The sequence below is a fragment of the Mesoplodon bidens genome (genome assembly GCF_964165515.1).
Source record: "Mesoplodon bidens genome assembly, chromosome: 11".
Classification (NCBI taxonomy): Eukaryota; Metazoa; Chordata; class Mammalia; order Artiodactyla; family Ziphiidae; genus Mesoplodon; species Mesoplodon bidens.
Genome location: NC_138167.1, coordinates 57,614,014 through 57,629,656, shown reverse-complemented (window position 1 = coordinate 57,629,656; position 15,643 = coordinate 57,614,014). Strand labels below are relative to the sequence as shown.

The following is a 15,643-nucleotide window of genomic DNA, read 5'->3' as shown; positions in this document are numbered from 1 at the left end:
TAGGACCTCTTGAGGAGGGGTCTCAAAATCGCCTCTGGCCAGGCCCCTGCCACTCACTGGCGCGGATATTTGGGAGGCGAGGCCCAGGGACCTAGAGGTGGTGGGCGGGACCCAGCCCCGCCGATCGCACGCCGCAGCACCCAGTTCTTTACCCCTCCAGGCTCAGGGACAGTGTCCCCCACCAGAAGGTGGCAGAGGTGAGGCTGGCCCGCCGGGGTCTCTGACTAGCCGCCCGTGCTCCCTACGGCCGCCGCCCTCTCTCGGGCGGCGGGCGGAGTTGGGGTCCGGGCGGGAGCACCCCGCCCCGCCCCGCCGGCGCGTCCGGCTCCGCCTCCTTGGAAGACTATTTAGCCCCGAGGCGCTGAGGCTCCGGCCCTAGCAGGGCCCCGGCCGCCAGCTGACCCAGGAGGTTCACGCACCACCTGCAGGAGACTCGCCCGCCCGCTTCGTGTCGCTTCGTGTTGGAGACCCTCGCCGACCTACCGGCGCCAGCCCGCGCGCCCCGAGGTGCGGGCGGAAGCGGTGGCTCAACCTAGGGCCGCCCCCAACACCTGCCCGGCTCACTGCCCCCTCCGGCCCCGCCCTCATGGCCCGGCTCTTGACGGTCACCCTCGGTTGCATCAGCTTCCTCTACCTGCAGCTCCCAGGCGCGCTGTCCCTCGGCCTGGCCCGGAGCCGGCCGCCCACGCGAGCCAGGTGAGCAGGTCTCAGACCACCCTGGCTGTCGGGGCAGGAAACCAGAGTGCTCGGGGGAGGCCTCCCTCCGACCCCGACCCCTCCCCAGGCCCTCTAGCCCCTGGTTGGGGAAACCCCCCACCTGCTGCTGGGGCTCACCCCCTAGATCAAGGGCCAGCCCCAGGCCTTAAGCAACCCCCGAGCAGGGCAAGAGGCTCCTCTTTCTCTGCTTCTCCTCCTAAGGCATGCCCACTCCTCCACTGGCAGAGCAGACCCCTCAAAAGAAAAGGTCAGCTGTGGGAGGGAAGGCTGGAGGGGCCCTCAGGCCTGCCCCCCCCAAGGGAAGGGCTGAGAGGGAGTCACCTGAGTCCTGAGCTTAGTGGCCCACAGAGGCCAGGGCCGCCCCTTGCCCAGGGAGGAGCAGGTAAATGGGCTACTGAGTGGCTGAGGGCCAGGCCCTGAGCCCTGAGCTCAGTGGGCTTCCCCTGCCAGTGACCCCAGGCCTGTGTGGAAGGGAAAGTGGGTGGGTTTATGGGTCCCTGAAAGGCTGGCCCGCCGGGCTTACTTCCTCCATCTCCCTCTGCAGGGAGCCCCCAGCCCGGACTCCTTCCAGTGGCTTGCAGTCCCGGCACCCTGCAGCCCGGCCTGTGTCCTGGAAGCTGCACCAGGCCCTCCAGCCCCAAAGGAGTGCCAGCATGGCCCGTGCTATGGGTCAGCCTCTCCGGAATGGCCCCCGCCGACACTTGGGTCCCCGCAGGCCCCGAGCCCAGCTCCTGCGTGTGGGCTGTATGCTGGGCACCTGCCAGGTGCAGAACCTCAGCCACCGCCTATGGCAGCTCGTCGGCTCAGCCAGCCCACACGACTCAGCCCCTGTGGACCCCAGCAGCCCTCACAGCTACGGCTGAGGCGCGGCAGGCCATACCCCTACCTGTCCCAGCTGGGATGCTGCGCCCTAATCCCAGAGCTGAAGCTGAGCCCCCAGCCCAGAACCAGCCCCGAAGCTCCTGCAAAGAGCAGTCACTGGAACAGCGGAGCAGGCTCCTGAGGACACCCCCGCCCCACCCTACCCCCACCAGGTTCTGCAGCAGCCAACCTCGAATGACCGTGGACACAGAAGCCAGTGCACGTGTGTGGACCCAGCAGACCCCAAGGGGCTCTGCCCCTGGGGAGTGTAACACTTGGAGGCGGTTGGCAGCATTAGAGGACAGGGTCTGCCCAAGGACGTAGGGCAGATGCCAGGGACCTGAACACCCTGGGCCACCTCTGGGCAAGCAGGAGAGAGGAGGGGCCCAGAGTTGGCCCAGCATGGCCTCTTCCCTGCTGGTCCTGACATGGTAGGATTAAGGCTGGACTGCCCTGTTCCAGCTGGGCCCAAGGTCACAATGGAGACTCCCTGCCTGGGTGCCCTGAGGGCAGCTGGGGAAAGGGTGTAGGGGTTCTGGGGCAGAGCAGGGCAGAACACCCTTCCCACTCTCTAGGGCAGGGTGGGAGTAGGGTGGGGCAAATCTCCTAGCCCAAATCTCTCAGTTAAGGCAGAAGCACCACCACCTCAAGGTGGGTAGGGATGGCCGAACAAGGGTTGGGGTCCCGCGGGCCACAGGGGCTCCCTGAGCCCCATCCTGCCCGGTGTGGGGACAACAGGAGGCTGGAGCAGGCTTGCCAGGAGCCTGGGGGAGGGGACTGGCCTCAAATTATCAGAAGAACAAGTCCACAGCCAGAGGGCGGAGTTCTTAGTGTGTGTCTGCCCCCGCTCCCCGCCCCGCCACGGGGTGGGGGGGAGGGAGGGGGCGGGGCTTTAAGTGCTGTGACACCAGAGCCTTTTGCTAGTCCTGTAGTACTGGCGCCTTATGCCTCACGGGTTCAGAAATGTGGTTTCCGTTATTTAACAAATGTTCATACAGCACTTAATTTGTCAACGTTTGCCATGTCACCCTCTCAGCCACCCTGTGAAGAGAGCATGCCTTTATACCCAGCTTTTCAGCCAGAGATCAGGGAGGTGCCTGCGGTCCCTGCAGTGCCCACCCACAGAGCCCATACCCTGGGTCGCTGGCAGGCCTGCCCCTCAGACCCCCGGGGGCCCCCTAAGGGCGGGAGGCTCCTGGAAGCCATCTGGCCTCCCACCCTTGCGCTTGCTCTTCCAGCTCAGGGCTCACCTTCCTTCCAGCAGGCCCCGTGGGAATAGTTCAGGCTGGTCCCTGCCCTGCTGGGGAGATGAACTGAGGACGGCAGGGGCCCCGGGGGAGGAGCCGAGAGCACCCAGGCCCTGAGCCCAGGGGAGGCGTAGATGTTGGGGGGAGGCTGGAACAGGTGTGTGCGTGGGGGCTGGATGGGCGGCAGGCTGGGCCTCAGAGCTTGGAGCCTGTGGCCACCGAGGGGTGTCGGTAGAGCAGGCAGGGAGGGTGGGCTATGGCACAGGGCCAGGGGGACTGGGGGATAAGGAAGAGGAGGGCTCCGGGAGGGCCGAGTCAGGGAGAGTCAGGAGCTCAGCTCGGCCAAGACCCTCCCTGGCTCTGGCCCTGGGGCAAAGTCCCTTGCGGTCCAGTTCTCCATGCCGGATGCTCCCCCTGCCAGAACACCACCCCACACTGCACCCTCCTTGTGGCAACACAGACTGCCAGGAGGCCCCCAGGATTGCACCACCTGGTGCCCTTGCCGAGGTGCTGCCTGAGCCTTGGGCTGTTTTTCCTTAGGGTCACCTGCCATGGTCACAGCATCGCACTGTGGTCCACATGGCCCCTGAGCTCCAGACCGTGTCCTGGCTGCCTATCTGGCGCCCCACTTGGGGGCCTGGTGGCAGCCCCCCAGCCCCCCCAGCTCCCCCACCCGCTGCCCTCCCACTGCTGCTGCTCCCCTCCCTCCTCATCTGGATCCCTTGGCCGGCCCTTTGTCCCTTTTCTTGGTCCAAGCCACCACCTGCTTTGGGGTGATGGTTCTAGTCCCCATCCTACCTCCCCAGGCCCCTCTCCATCCTTGCAGCCAATATTTTCTGAGCACTTGTGGAAACAGCGAATAAACCCTGCCCCCCACCCCCAGGGACTGAGATTCCAGTGGGAGGAGGCAGAGGAAACCAACCTCAAAAGTACGGTGCGTGAGGGATGTACATGCACCTGGGAAGCTGGAGGCGCTATGGGCTCACAGGGGCTGAGAGCACTTTGCTGTTTTAAGTGGGGCCCGGTTGATTCTCAGCGTGGGCAGGAGGCACCTCACGGAGTGCCCAGCACCTCGCCCACTGCCCTCTCCCGTCCCACTCACCCTGATTGCACTCGGTGCCCGTCCTTCGCCAGAGCGCCGGCCTCTTTCCAGTGACGGGACCGTCAGCTCCAGGCGGTGCGGTCCCTGCTGTGTCCTCACTGCCTAACTCAGCCCACACATGACCAGTGCTGTGAATTCATCTCTGCCCTGACTCGAGATGGAGCCCCTCGCTCCAAGAGCCTGACAAAGACCCCCTGGACCAAACGTGAGCCCAAGGCTCCAGCCTCGCCCAGTATTAGCAAAAATCAGGCCCTTGACAGAATCCTGGGGTTTAGCAAGAGTGCCCCCACCCTTGATGTCTCCTCTGGCTATTTTCCCTCCTGACCCCTGCCCACCCAGCCCACCCCAGGCCCCCACCTTGCCTGGTGGCTGTAAATCCCCAGCTGACTGTGTGCTGGGGATTTACTCTGTGTTCAGAGTGGAGCCCGACCTCTCCCTTCTAGGAAAACGTGAATAAAGTCTTCTATCCCATTTTAACAAGTGTCAAAATGATTTTCTGAAATAAGCCCCGCCCCGCCCCACCCCAAATCCCAGGTGCCTGGGGATGATAGGGTGTTGGGAGGGGCCTACCGCCTGGGGCATGGAGGTGTTTAAAGCTTGGGAAGCAGGAGTGGGAGTCTGGCTACAGAGCAGCCTCGACCTCCCAGGCAGGTCAGTTGCTCCAGGGACGCTGAGGTTGGCTGGGGGGGGGGGGGGCGGCCACTGGGACTGCTCCTGTGCTGACACATTAACTCTCAGAGGCCAGGAGGAGGGTGGATGGTCACTCATTACCGAGGGCCAAGGCCAAGGGGCTGGGTGGTGTCCGGTCACTTATGTAACCTGTGGGCATATATACGGGCACCCGGGTCTGTGGAGCTCTGCCCCCTCTCAGGATGAAGGTGGCTGTGGTGAGTACCCCAGACCCCGCACAGGCTGCTCCCTCGGGGAAAGGGCAGCAGCACCATGCCCTCTCCCAGCGGGTTTCTGCCGGCCCGCTCATCTGGGTCAAAGGTCTCCCTCCTTCCTGTCGTGGTCTAGCTGGGGCAAGGGTCATCGGCCCAACCCCTGGGCTCCCTGCGGACCCAGGTCTTGAGGAGGAGATGCTGGGTAGGGGTGCTACCAGAGCCGTGCATCACTGGGGAAGCAGTCATCCTCGGCATCCACCCTGCAGCTAAGGACACCAGGAGCCTGGAGTAGCCACCGTGCCTGTGCTGGGAGGGGCTGTGCCCTGGGGCGCCCACTGCATCGCGGCTGCTCCACCTCTGACAAGTCTCGTGCCCCCTTGGGGATGTCCTCACTCCCTCATGGAGCTGGCATTGTGGTGAAATGGGTTCACTCCCCCACCCAACCAGGACCCAGACCCTTCCCTGGTCTACCAGCCTGATATGGAGCCAGAGGCGGCCAAAGACAAAGGCAGCTTCCGAAACTACACGGTGAGCACCTGCGGCCGCCGCCCCCTGCGCCCCTGCTTTTCCCGCCCCTGGGAAGGGCAGCACCTGTCCCCTTGCACAGCTCCAGGGGCCACCCTGGGGATACCCCGTTCACATCTTGTGGGGCCAGGCCTGGGAGAGGGAGGCAGTGGCCCCCTGGGTGTGAAGGGCAGGGGTTGGCGAGCTGCCTGGCTGACCCTCTGTCCTGCAGTCCGGCCCTCTCCTGGACCGTGTCTTCACCACCTACAAGCTTATGCACACATGGCAGACCGTGGACTTCGTCAGGAGGAAGGTAGCTGGAAGACTCCTAACCCGAACCCCCCAGGGCCGACCCTGGGGCTATGCTGACCTCTCCCTTACTGGCCCAGCATGCCCAGTTTGGGAGCTTCTCCTATAAGAGAATGACTGTCATGGAGGCTGTGGACATGCTGGATGCGCTGGTGGACGAGTCGGACCCCGACGTGGACTTCCCCAACTCCTTCCATGCCTTCCAGACGGCCGAGGGCATCCGGAAGGCCCATCCCGACAAGGGTGTGCTCCCCACCCGCCCCGGCTGGTGGTGGGGGAGGGTGGAGGTCCGGCCCTCTCCCAGCAGGCCCTGCCCCCACCCCGGCCCCAAGGCTGTCCCTCTGCCCTGGCCCCTGCACCCCCTCTAGCCTGCCCTGCCCCTCTCTCTCCCCCAGACTGGTTCCACCTCGCCGGGCTCCTGCACGACCTGGGGAAGGTCCTGGCTCTGGCAGGGGAGCCCCAGGTGAGGAGAGGGGTGGAGAGGGTGGGCAGGGCGGGGCCCAGGGCAGCCTCGGCTCTGGGCTCTGGACATCCACTTGGTGGGCAGGCCAGTCAGGCCCACCCACCGCTGCCTGTCCCTCCCCAGTGGGCAGTCGTTGGAGACACCTTCCCAGTTGGCTGCCGTCCCCAAGGCTCTGTGCTTTTCTGTGACTCTACCTTCCAGGACAACCCTGACCTCCAGGATCCTCTGTACAGGTATGCCTCCCTCGCTGTTGGGCCTCCCCTCTGCAGGGTGCTCCTGAGCCCCCCTCACCCTCTGTCTCTCCCTGCAGCACAGAGCTTGGCATGTACCAGCCCCACTGTGGGCTCGAGAACGTCCTCATGTCCTGGGGCCATGACGGTGAGGCCAGTTAGAGACAGGAACAGTGGGGACTGAGGTGGGGGCCGCGCCTCTGGGTGCCTGGGAGTGACACCCTCTCTCCCCCAGAGTACATGTACCAGATGATGAAGTTCAACAAATTCTCCCTCCCACCGGAGGTAGGTGTGGGGGAGGAACCAAACCAAGAACCCCACCCAGCCTAGCCCAGTCCATCCCAGTTCATCCCAGTCCATCCCAGCCTGGAGCGTGGGGTGTGGTTCCTCCTGCCCCAGGCCTTCTACATCATCCGGTTCCACTCCTTCTACCCGTGGCACACGGGCGGCGACTACCAGCAGCTGTGCAACGAGCAGGACTTGGCCATGCTGCCCTGGGTGCAGGAGTTCAAGTACGGTCATGCCCGTGGGGGGGGGGGGCGGGGGAGGGGACCCGGGGCTTCACGAGGCACTGTCCCTCTGCGCTGCAGCAAGTTTGATCTCTACACCAAGAACTCTGACCTGCCAGACGTGGACAAGCTGCGGCCCTATTACCAGGGGCTCATTGACAAGTACTGCCCTGGTGTCCTCCGCTGGTGACCGGCCTGCCCACCCTGCCCACACCTGGCTGGGTGCCCTGGGGTGACAGGCACTGTCAGGCACAGTGACGACCCACCCTGGCCTTTCTAGGGGACCCCACATACCCACCTGCATTCCCTGCCCTGTTGGCCCCTCTCCCCGGTTGCAATAAAGACTTTAAAGCAGCTCGTGAGTCTGACCCTCAAACCCTCATTGAGACTGAGGCGTGTCGTGGCAGGGCAGTCACTTGAGGGGGCGGGGGGTGGGAGGGGCAAGTCTGCGATCTCGTGGACACGCGTGCCCGGCCATTCCTGCTGCCATAAACATCTTGCTCGTCCTCCCAGCTCTGGTGTCAGGACCTGGGGTCACCCTGCCCACCTCCACATTCTGAAAACAGCCACCTCTGAGCCCAGTCCTCTGGGCTCAGTCCCCTTAAAGAAAACAATACAAAATACCTGATAGCTAGAAGAACGCACTACAGGAAACGTCATGATAAATGCTCAGGTTAACTGCCATGAACACGACCCACGAAAACACGCCAAGAAACCCTCCGTGGGCCCCAGGGTGCAGCCCTCACCTTGGCCGACAATCACCTTCTTTTCCTTGTGGTTTCGTCCCCCAAGTGTGCACCCCTCATGCTGCAGCTCAGCGTCAGCCTTCCCTCTACTAGAGGTTTATTCCTTTGAAGAAAGTGGCTCATGTGTCTAGGGACTTCCTATTGGGATTTGCTGGTTGCGTCCCCATGGTATCTATTAGTAGACTTTCCTCGGTCTTTCTTGCTAACTGGTAAATAAATTTAGAGGCTTAGTAGGATTCAGGTTTGACTTGAGGGCAGGGGTGCCCTAGAGGCAGGGGGCTGTGCTCTATCAGGAAGCCCCGCTGTTTCCTGTGTTGTCAGAAGCTGCTGTGCGGCAGTTTCGGGTCTAAGAACACCCTCCACTGGATAGAGTGAGAACAGCAAGGCTCCATTTCCATCCTCGCTCACCTGGTAGAACCCGGCAGTAAAGAGCCGCTCCCCTGGTGCTGTTTGCTTCCTGTTTATGGAGGAAAGGGAAGTAAATGCTCCTGTCTTCTCTCTTAATGTACCATTTTGCAACAGCTGGTTCCCTAGCATCCTTCAAACATGATCAAGTTGTCTGCTTTTGAATAAAGAACGCATAGATTTCAGCATATTTGCGCCTCAGTGAGTTATTCTTACTGGTGCTCAGACAGGGTTGGGGAGGGTCTTTCCTGTGGGCCCCTGTCTCCTTCTGACCATCGCAAGGGTCTCTGGGATGTCTTGCCATCTGGTGTAACAAGATGCCCGACTGTTTGTTTCCTGTGTCTGCTGTAACAAATTACCACAAGCTTGGTGACTTAAAACAACAGAAGTTTATTCTCTCAAGTGCTGGAAGGAAGCCAGAAGTCTGAGATCAGTGTGTCAGCAGTGCCCCCGCCGGAGGCTCCGGGAAGATCCAGACTCAGGTGACAGCCAGCACACCCTGGCTGGTGGATGCCTGTCTCTCCTCTGCCTTCACACAGCTCCTTCTCTGTGTGTCTGTCTCCCTCTGCCCCTCTTATAAAGACACTTGTGATGGCATTTAGTGCCCACCCAAACTATCCAGGATGACCTTCTCATCTCAAGGTCCATAATTATATCTGCAAGATGCTTTTTCCAAATAAGGTTACACTCACAAGTTCCAGGGATCGGATGTGGACATCTTTGGGGGCCATTTTCCAGTTTACCACAGAGGCTGCCCTAGACGTAGAATTGGCCCTTTCTCCAAGGAACCTTGGTTTTGCTGAGTGGGAGGTGGTATTACAAATCCACGTGCTGGGGCTGAAGACCCAATCACTTCTTGAATGTCCACTGGTTGTAGCCATGAAAGGTGGCGTTGCCCGCTGCCCTCCCTGCCTTGCCCAGGCTGCTGCATGGTCAGACCCTCCTGTTCCGCTCAAACCCCACCCCGGCCCTCCCTGTGTACCCCAGCCCCTCTGGGCGCTGGTGTCAGGAGAGGACAGGCTCGAGTGTGTCAAGAGGCTTTGCCCAAGCTCTTCTCCACTCGCTGTGCTTCCTTCTGGAGAATTCCTGCCTGCCTTGGGCTCCCTCGCACCGTCCCTGGGCAGCCTTCCCAGCCGCGGCCCCCTCTCAGCCTTTGAGCTCAGGCAGGGCAGGTGCGGGGCGCCAAGGGGGTCCCTCCCTAAAGTTGCTTGTGGGGTGCAGGGGGCTCTGAGCCTGGACTGGGTGTGGGCAACGGGGCCTCTCAGCCTTCCTGAGAGCAGGGACGAGGCTGGGGTGGGGAAGAGAAACATGAGCCCCGGAGCTGGGGCAGGGGGATGTTTGACAGACTGCCCCTCTGGGCCCGAAGTTATCACCCTGAAACCCCCCCGCGGGAGCCTCCCCAGTGCAGAGCAGGAGTGGTCACCTCTGCCCCTGCCCCTGGGTCCTCAGGCCTCTCTGTGGCCCTGCAGACCCTAACCTGGCCATCTCCAAAAAGGCCCCAGTGTGGGGGAAGGGCAGCGGGGGCCAGGGCTCCCATATTTCTGTCTACCAGGGCCCCACTGGGAGCCTCAGGGCACTGGGGCAGCTGAGGAGCCCGCAGAGAGGAGGAGGGGCTTGGTCCTCCCTCCAGCCTGCTCTGCTTTCCACCACCGGACCCGCTGCCTCACTGCACCCGCCCCTCCTGCGGCCCGCCGACGCCCACGGCCTGGGTCAGGCCTTCCAGCACCCTTCTAACTAGCCACGTTTCTCTGTCAAGGAGCCAGTTTCTTCTAAGAGAGTGGTAGCAAGCCACAGAGTCTTAGAGGAATGTAGAATTTCTTTTTTTTTTTTTTTTTGCGGTAGGCGGGCCTCTCACTGTTGTGGCCTCTCCCCCTGCAGAGCACAGGCTCCGGACGCGCAGGCTCAGCAGCCATGGCTCACGGGCCCAGCCGCTCCGCGGCATGTGGGATCTTCCCAGACCGGGGCACGAACCCGCGTCCCCTGCATCGGCAGGCGGACTCTCAACCACTGCGCCACCAGGGAAGCCCTAGAATTTCTTATGAGGCCCGTTTGGGGCTGAAAGTTGGCAACGCCTGCTGGTAATGAAAATCTGGCGGGTTCATGGCCTGCAGGAGCTTAGTGGCTGATTATGGCCTTTGTTACTCTGGCCAGGCCGAGGGGACTGTGACCAGGCACTAGAGGAAGGTGGCTGCTTCCAAGGGCACTGATGGCCTAAGAAAATACAACAATAAGTTCAAACCCCTAAATTTCAGGCGCAAGCCTGGACTGAAAGAGAAACAGTCTGTGACTATACCTAGACCGCAGCCCTTAGGGTTTGGTTGGCAGCTGCCTGGCTGCCCCCGAAACTCTAGGCTGTCAGGGGCCCGTGAGGTCACTGCTATTTTCACCCAGAGACGTCATTGCCTTTTCACTGAGCTTACATTCCTATGGTGACAGAATGTCACAATGGGGGCAACGGTCGTGGCCTGGCCATGTCCCTCTAGTCCTCACTCTTGCAGTTTAAAAAAAGGTAAGTTTTGGGCTTCCCTGGTGGTGCAGTGGTTGAGATTCCGCCTGCCGATGCAGGGAACATGGGTTCGTGCCCTGGTCCGGGAAGATCCCACATGCCGCGGAGCGGCTGGGCCCGTGAGCCATGGCTGCTAAGCCTGCGCGTCCGAAGCCTGTGCTCCGCAACGGGAGAGGCCACAACAGTGAGAGGCCCGCGTACCGCAAAAAGAAAAAAAAAAAGAAAGAAAAAGGTAAGTTTTACTTAAGAATGTCTTTTTTAATCTTTTGGGCCACGCCATGTGGCTTGTGGGATCTTAGTTCCCCAACCAGGGATTGAACCCAGGCCCTCAGCAGTGAAAATGCCGAGTCCTAACCACTGGACAGCCAGGGAATTCCCAAAAATGTCTTTGATGAAGTAGTAAAAGCTATTGATACTGTTAAGTCTCCTCCTTGAGTGCAGCTCTTTTTTAAGCTGGGGGGGGACAGGAAGCTCTGTGCGGGCATCAGCAGGACGGCTGCCTAGGGAGAGCAGGTGTGGCCCCAGCTGCCAGCTCAGCGCATCAGTCTTACTCGGGAGAACAACTGACAAACACATGAGTCACTCAGCCTTGGGGATTTGGTGATCATTTCCTCAAAAATGGACAAAGTGAGGGCTTCCCTGGTGGTGCAGTGGTTAAGAATCCACCTGCCAATGCAGGGGACATGGGTTCGAGCCCTGGTCCGGGAAGATCCCACATGCTGCGGAGCAACTAAGCCCGTGAGCCACAACTACTGAAGCCTGCGTGCCGCATCGAAGAGTAGCCCCCGCTTGCTGCAACTAGAGAAAGCCCCCGCGCAGCAATGAAGACCCAACACAGCCATAAATAAATAAATAAATAAATAAGTTTATTGTTTAAAAAAATGGACAAAGGAAAACGATGACAGCATTTATTGCCAGTGATAACAATTTAGCTTTCAAGAAAAAACTGGGATTTGGGAAAACTTGTGTCCACCACTGTGAACTTGACAGCTTCCTCATACTTAAAGATTTGTTAAAGATTTGTCTGATAAGGTGGATGGTGAAATTAATGAGTGGGATTTTTTTAGACTGTATGATGGAATGTGTCAACATCTGGAAGATTTGCATAACTCACTGAGATTTTCCAAATGACCAATATGTGACCCACCAAAATCTCTCCTGAGTAAAAATATCCATTCAGAGGGAAAGATGCACACATGGATTTTCACGTGGTAGAGGACAGAAAGCTCACTGGTAAGGTTTCAGATTCCAAATTGCAGTAAACCCCCAAGAAACTACCACTCACACCCCACGACCCCAAATCAATGATCTGATGGAATGGTGCAGCCACCAGTCGAAGCCCCAGCCGTGGTGCCAGCTTGGAGACGGTGCCTCTGGGAGTCAGGCTGTGGAAAATGCCCTGTGTCTGGGAGCCATCTGGTGCATGTGGGCAAGTGGCTCTCACTCCTGGACCCGCGACCCCTGGAGAAGCTGTTGCTGCCTGCCCCAGTGACCGGGTGATGCTGCATGTGGAATGCACTTCTCAGGGAAGCAGTGCTTCCTCCCACAGACAGCCCTCTGAGCTGGGCAAGGCCAGCCACGTGGCTCTTCTGAGCACCTCGACCACTGAATGAGCAGGCAGCTGAGGGGCGCGACCAGTGCTGACCTCCACTGGGAAAAGGCTGCTGGTGCAGGACTGAGAGGCCAGGAGGACTGGGAACAAGCTCCTGGAGACCCATAGATGTGCAGTGCTGAATCCAGCAGCCAGTTTAGTGGAAGACGGCAGCGCCCTCTGCAGACAGGCCCGAGGGCTCAGATGCCTCAAGATGGTGGGCGTGGAGGCCCGACCAGCCCTATCTCGTGATTGTTGCAGGACCAAGCACAAACTGTATTTTTTCCTTGCTGTCCTTCAAACATCTTCTGGTGGCTAACTTCACTGTTCAATGAGATGTGAGATGTAGAATTTTGAGATGCGACGGTACTGAGCTCAGGGGTGGGTGTCCAGCTGGAGCCTGGAAGTGATGTGGGTGCCTCCCCACCTGGCATGAGCGAGGGGTTTCGAGTGAGATGTAGAGTGGCTGCCTTGCGTTAGTGGAACGTTGAGTGGGTGTGGGGAGGGAGTGTGAATCAGAAAGATGGACTCATCAGGGGCCTGGGCACCTAAGGGGGTGGGTGTCGGAACTCTTCCTGTGGACGGAGGCTCTGCCTTTCCACGAGTCTGGGTGGGAGGCTGGGCTGCACTTCCTCTCCCACCTTTCCTTTTGGAAGCCAAGAAGGGGAGAAAGTTGGTGCTCGCCCAGGAGCCATGGGGCCCACATCCCAGCCCCACTGGACTCCGGAGTCAGCTCTGGGTCCCGGCACTCTGTGTCCTCACCAGGCCAGGCTATGGTAAGGTTTTGCCTCTGGTCAATCTTAGTAAGTTTATTCTTGGTAAAGGGAGGTTCAAGTGAATTACTGGCTCATTGCATTTGTATGTTTATTCATTTATGGGTTTTTTTTTTGAAGCTTGGGAAGATTGTGTTGCATCAGATGACTGAACAGTTAAAAAATAAATTAAATTTGTAAAGCACCTAGAATATTTTAGGCATTTAAAATTTATAAATGGAACCCTTCAGAGTTATTGCTAAAACCTGCTAGAGTTAAATAGAAGAGAGAAAATGAAAGTACATGGATTGGGAGGCTCACTATTGTTAAGACAATACAGTTAACCCTTGAACAACTCCGGTTTGAACGGCACAGTCCACTTGTATGTGGAGTTTTTTTACTAAATACATATTACAGCACCACATGACCCTCGGTAGGTTGAATCTGTGGATTTGGAACCTCGGATATGAACGGCAAACTGTAAGGTTATCCTCGGATTTTCGACTGGTTAGGGTCGGCGTTCCTAACCTCAGTGCTGTTTAAGGGTCAAACTGTACTATCAAAGTGATCTACAGATTCCATGCAATCTCTATCAAAATTCCAATGGCACTTTTTTCTTGCAGAAAAATCCATTCTAAAATTTCAAGGGATCCCAAATAGCCAAAAAATCTTGAAAAACAATAAAGCTGAAGGACTCACACTTCCCAATTTCAAAACTCACTATAAACCTACAGTAATCAAAACGGTGTGAGGGACTTCCCTGGCAGTCCAGTGGTTAAAACTCCACACTTCCACTGCAGGGGGAGTGGGTTTGATCCCTGATCTGGGAATAATGATCCAGCGCACCACGTGGCGAGGCCAAAAAAGAAAAGGGGGGGGCAAAGGACTTGGATAGACAGTTCTCCAAAGGAGATATACAAATGGCCAATAAGCACATGAAAATATGCTCAACATCATTAGCCATTGGGCAAATGCAAATCAAAACCACTTTGAGGACTTCCCTGGTGGTGCAGTGGTTAAGAATCCACCTGCCAATGCAGGGGACACGGGTTCAAGCCCTGGTCCAGGAAGATCCCACATGCTGCGGAGCACCTAAGCCTGTGCGCCACAACTACTGAGCCTGCGCTATACAGCCTGCGAGCCACAACTACTGAGCCCACGTGCCACAACTACTGAAGCCCGCGCGCCTAGAGCCCGCGCTCGGCAACAAGAGAGGCCACAACAATGAGAAGTCCGCACACCACAACGAAGAGTAGCCCCCACTTGCCGCAACTAGAGAAAACCCGTGCGCAGCCACGAAGACCCAACACAGCCAAAAATAAATAAATTAAAACAAAACAAAAACAAACCACTTTGAGATACTATTTCTTACCCATGAGGATGGCTTTTATCAAAAACGGGAAAATAACAAGTGTTAGTGAGGATGTGAAGAAACGGGAACCTTGGTACACTGCTGGAGGGAATGTAAAATTTAAAAGATGCAGCTGCTGTGATAAAGTTTGGTGGCTCCTCAAAAAGTTAAATGTAAAATTGCGATACGATCCTGCAATTCTACTTCTAGGTATACACCCAAAAGAACTGAAAGCAGGGACTCAAACAGATACTTGTGCACCCACGTTCACAGCAACATAATTCACAACAGCCAAAATGTGAGAATAACCCAAATGTCTAGTGATGGATCAATGGACAAAATGTGGCATAAACGTACAATGGAATATTATTCAGCCATGAAAAGGAATGAAGTTCTGACACAGGCTACTGCACAGATATACCTTGAAAATATTATGCTAAGTGAAAGAAGCCAGACATAAAAGGGCACAAATTGTATGATTCTATTTACATGAAGTGTCCAGAATAGCTAACTCCACGAAGACAAAAAGTAGATTAGTGGTTGCTGAGGTCATGGGAAGGAGGGGTTGGAAGATGCCAGCTAGGCAGAACAGGGTTTCTTCTTGAGATGATAAAAAGGTTTTAAAATTGACTATGGTGATTGATGCACAACTCTGTGAATCTACTGAGAGCCACTGAACTGTGTCCTTTAAGTGGGTGAGTTGTATGGCACGTGAATTACATCTCAAAGCTGTTATGGAAAACAAAACACCTCCCCCACCCCGCTCCAAAAGAGATTCATACACTGAGCTTAAAAGCCTAAGAAAAAGAACAGATTTTTAAATTTTAAATATATTAGTTTAAATATATATATAGTTTAAACTGTTATATTACAGTTGTCCCTCCATATCCAAGGGGGATTGGTTCCAGGAATCCCCCCAGATACCAAAATCCACAGATGCTCAAGTTCCCTTACATAAAATGGTGTAGTGTTTGCGTATACCTACACACACCCTCCATACACCCTAGTCTCTAGATTACTTATAATACCTAATACAAGGGAAATGCTATATAAATAATTGTTGATTGTGTAACCAATTCAAGTTTTGTTTTTTGGAACTTTCCGGAATTGTTTTCGATTATTTTCAACACGAGGGTGGGTCAGTCCGTGGATGCGGAAGCTGAGGATACAGAGGGCCAACTGTACTGTCTTTGTTTTGTTTTGTTTTGTTCATTGCTTTCTATTCCGTTGATTTTTGCTCGTTTTAAAAAATATTTTTTATGGCTGTGTCGGGTCTTAGTTGTGGCATGTGGGATCTTTTGTTGTAGCATACAGGCTCTCTAGTTGCGGTGCGCAGGCTTAGTTGCCTCGTGGCATGTGGGATCTTAGTGTCTGGACCAGGGGTTGAACCCGAATCCCCTGCGTTGGAAGGCGGATTCTCAACTATCTGACCACCAGGGAAGTCCGCGGGCTGCTATGTACTGTCT

The 15,643-nt window shown here is 57.1% G+C and overlaps 2 protein-coding genes across 2 annotated transcripts; both read left to right on the top strand.

Annotated features, from left to right (window-relative positions):
* Positions 1 to 387: 387 nt before the first annotated feature.
* ADM2 (adrenomedullin 2) lies at positions 388 to 4,391 on the top strand. Its single transcript, XM_081249595.1, has 2 exons — positions 388 to 696; positions 1,262 to 4,391. The coding sequence occupies exons 1-2, from the start codon at positions 587 to 589 to the stop codon at positions 1,578 to 1,580; spliced, it is 429 nt and encodes a 142-aa protein (XP_081105721.1). The 5' UTR covers positions 388 to 586; the 3' UTR covers positions 1,581 to 4,391.
* Positions 4,392 to 4,683: 292 nt separating this feature from the next.
* On the top strand, positions 4,684 to 7,129 carry MIOX (myo-inositol oxygenase; the record flags this gene model as incomplete). Its single annotated transcript, XM_081249521.1, is given in 11 exon segments — positions 4,684 to 4,771; positions 4,774 to 4,814; positions 5,259 to 5,339; positions 5,548 to 5,628; positions 5,705 to 5,867; positions 6,020 to 6,087; positions 6,211 to 6,320; positions 6,398 to 6,465; positions 6,553 to 6,602; positions 6,717 to 6,829; positions 6,908 to 7,129. Coding segments are annotated over 11 exon segments (972 nt in total). The 3' UTR covers positions 7,017 to 7,129.
* Between the last annotated feature and the right edge of the window lie 8,514 nt (positions 7,130 to 15,643).

What these genes read in the sequence shown, in the direction of transcription:
- ADM2 (XM_081249595.1), top strand. Translation starts at nt 587, where the DNA reads ATGGCCCGGCTCTTGACGGTCACCCTCGGTTGCATCAGCTTCCTCTAC. An exon ending in CGGCCGCCCACGCGAGCCAG is followed by an intron (nt 697 to 1,261) that starts GTGAGCAGGTCT and finishes CTCCCTCTGCAG; the next exon opens with GGAGCCCCCAGCCCGGACTC.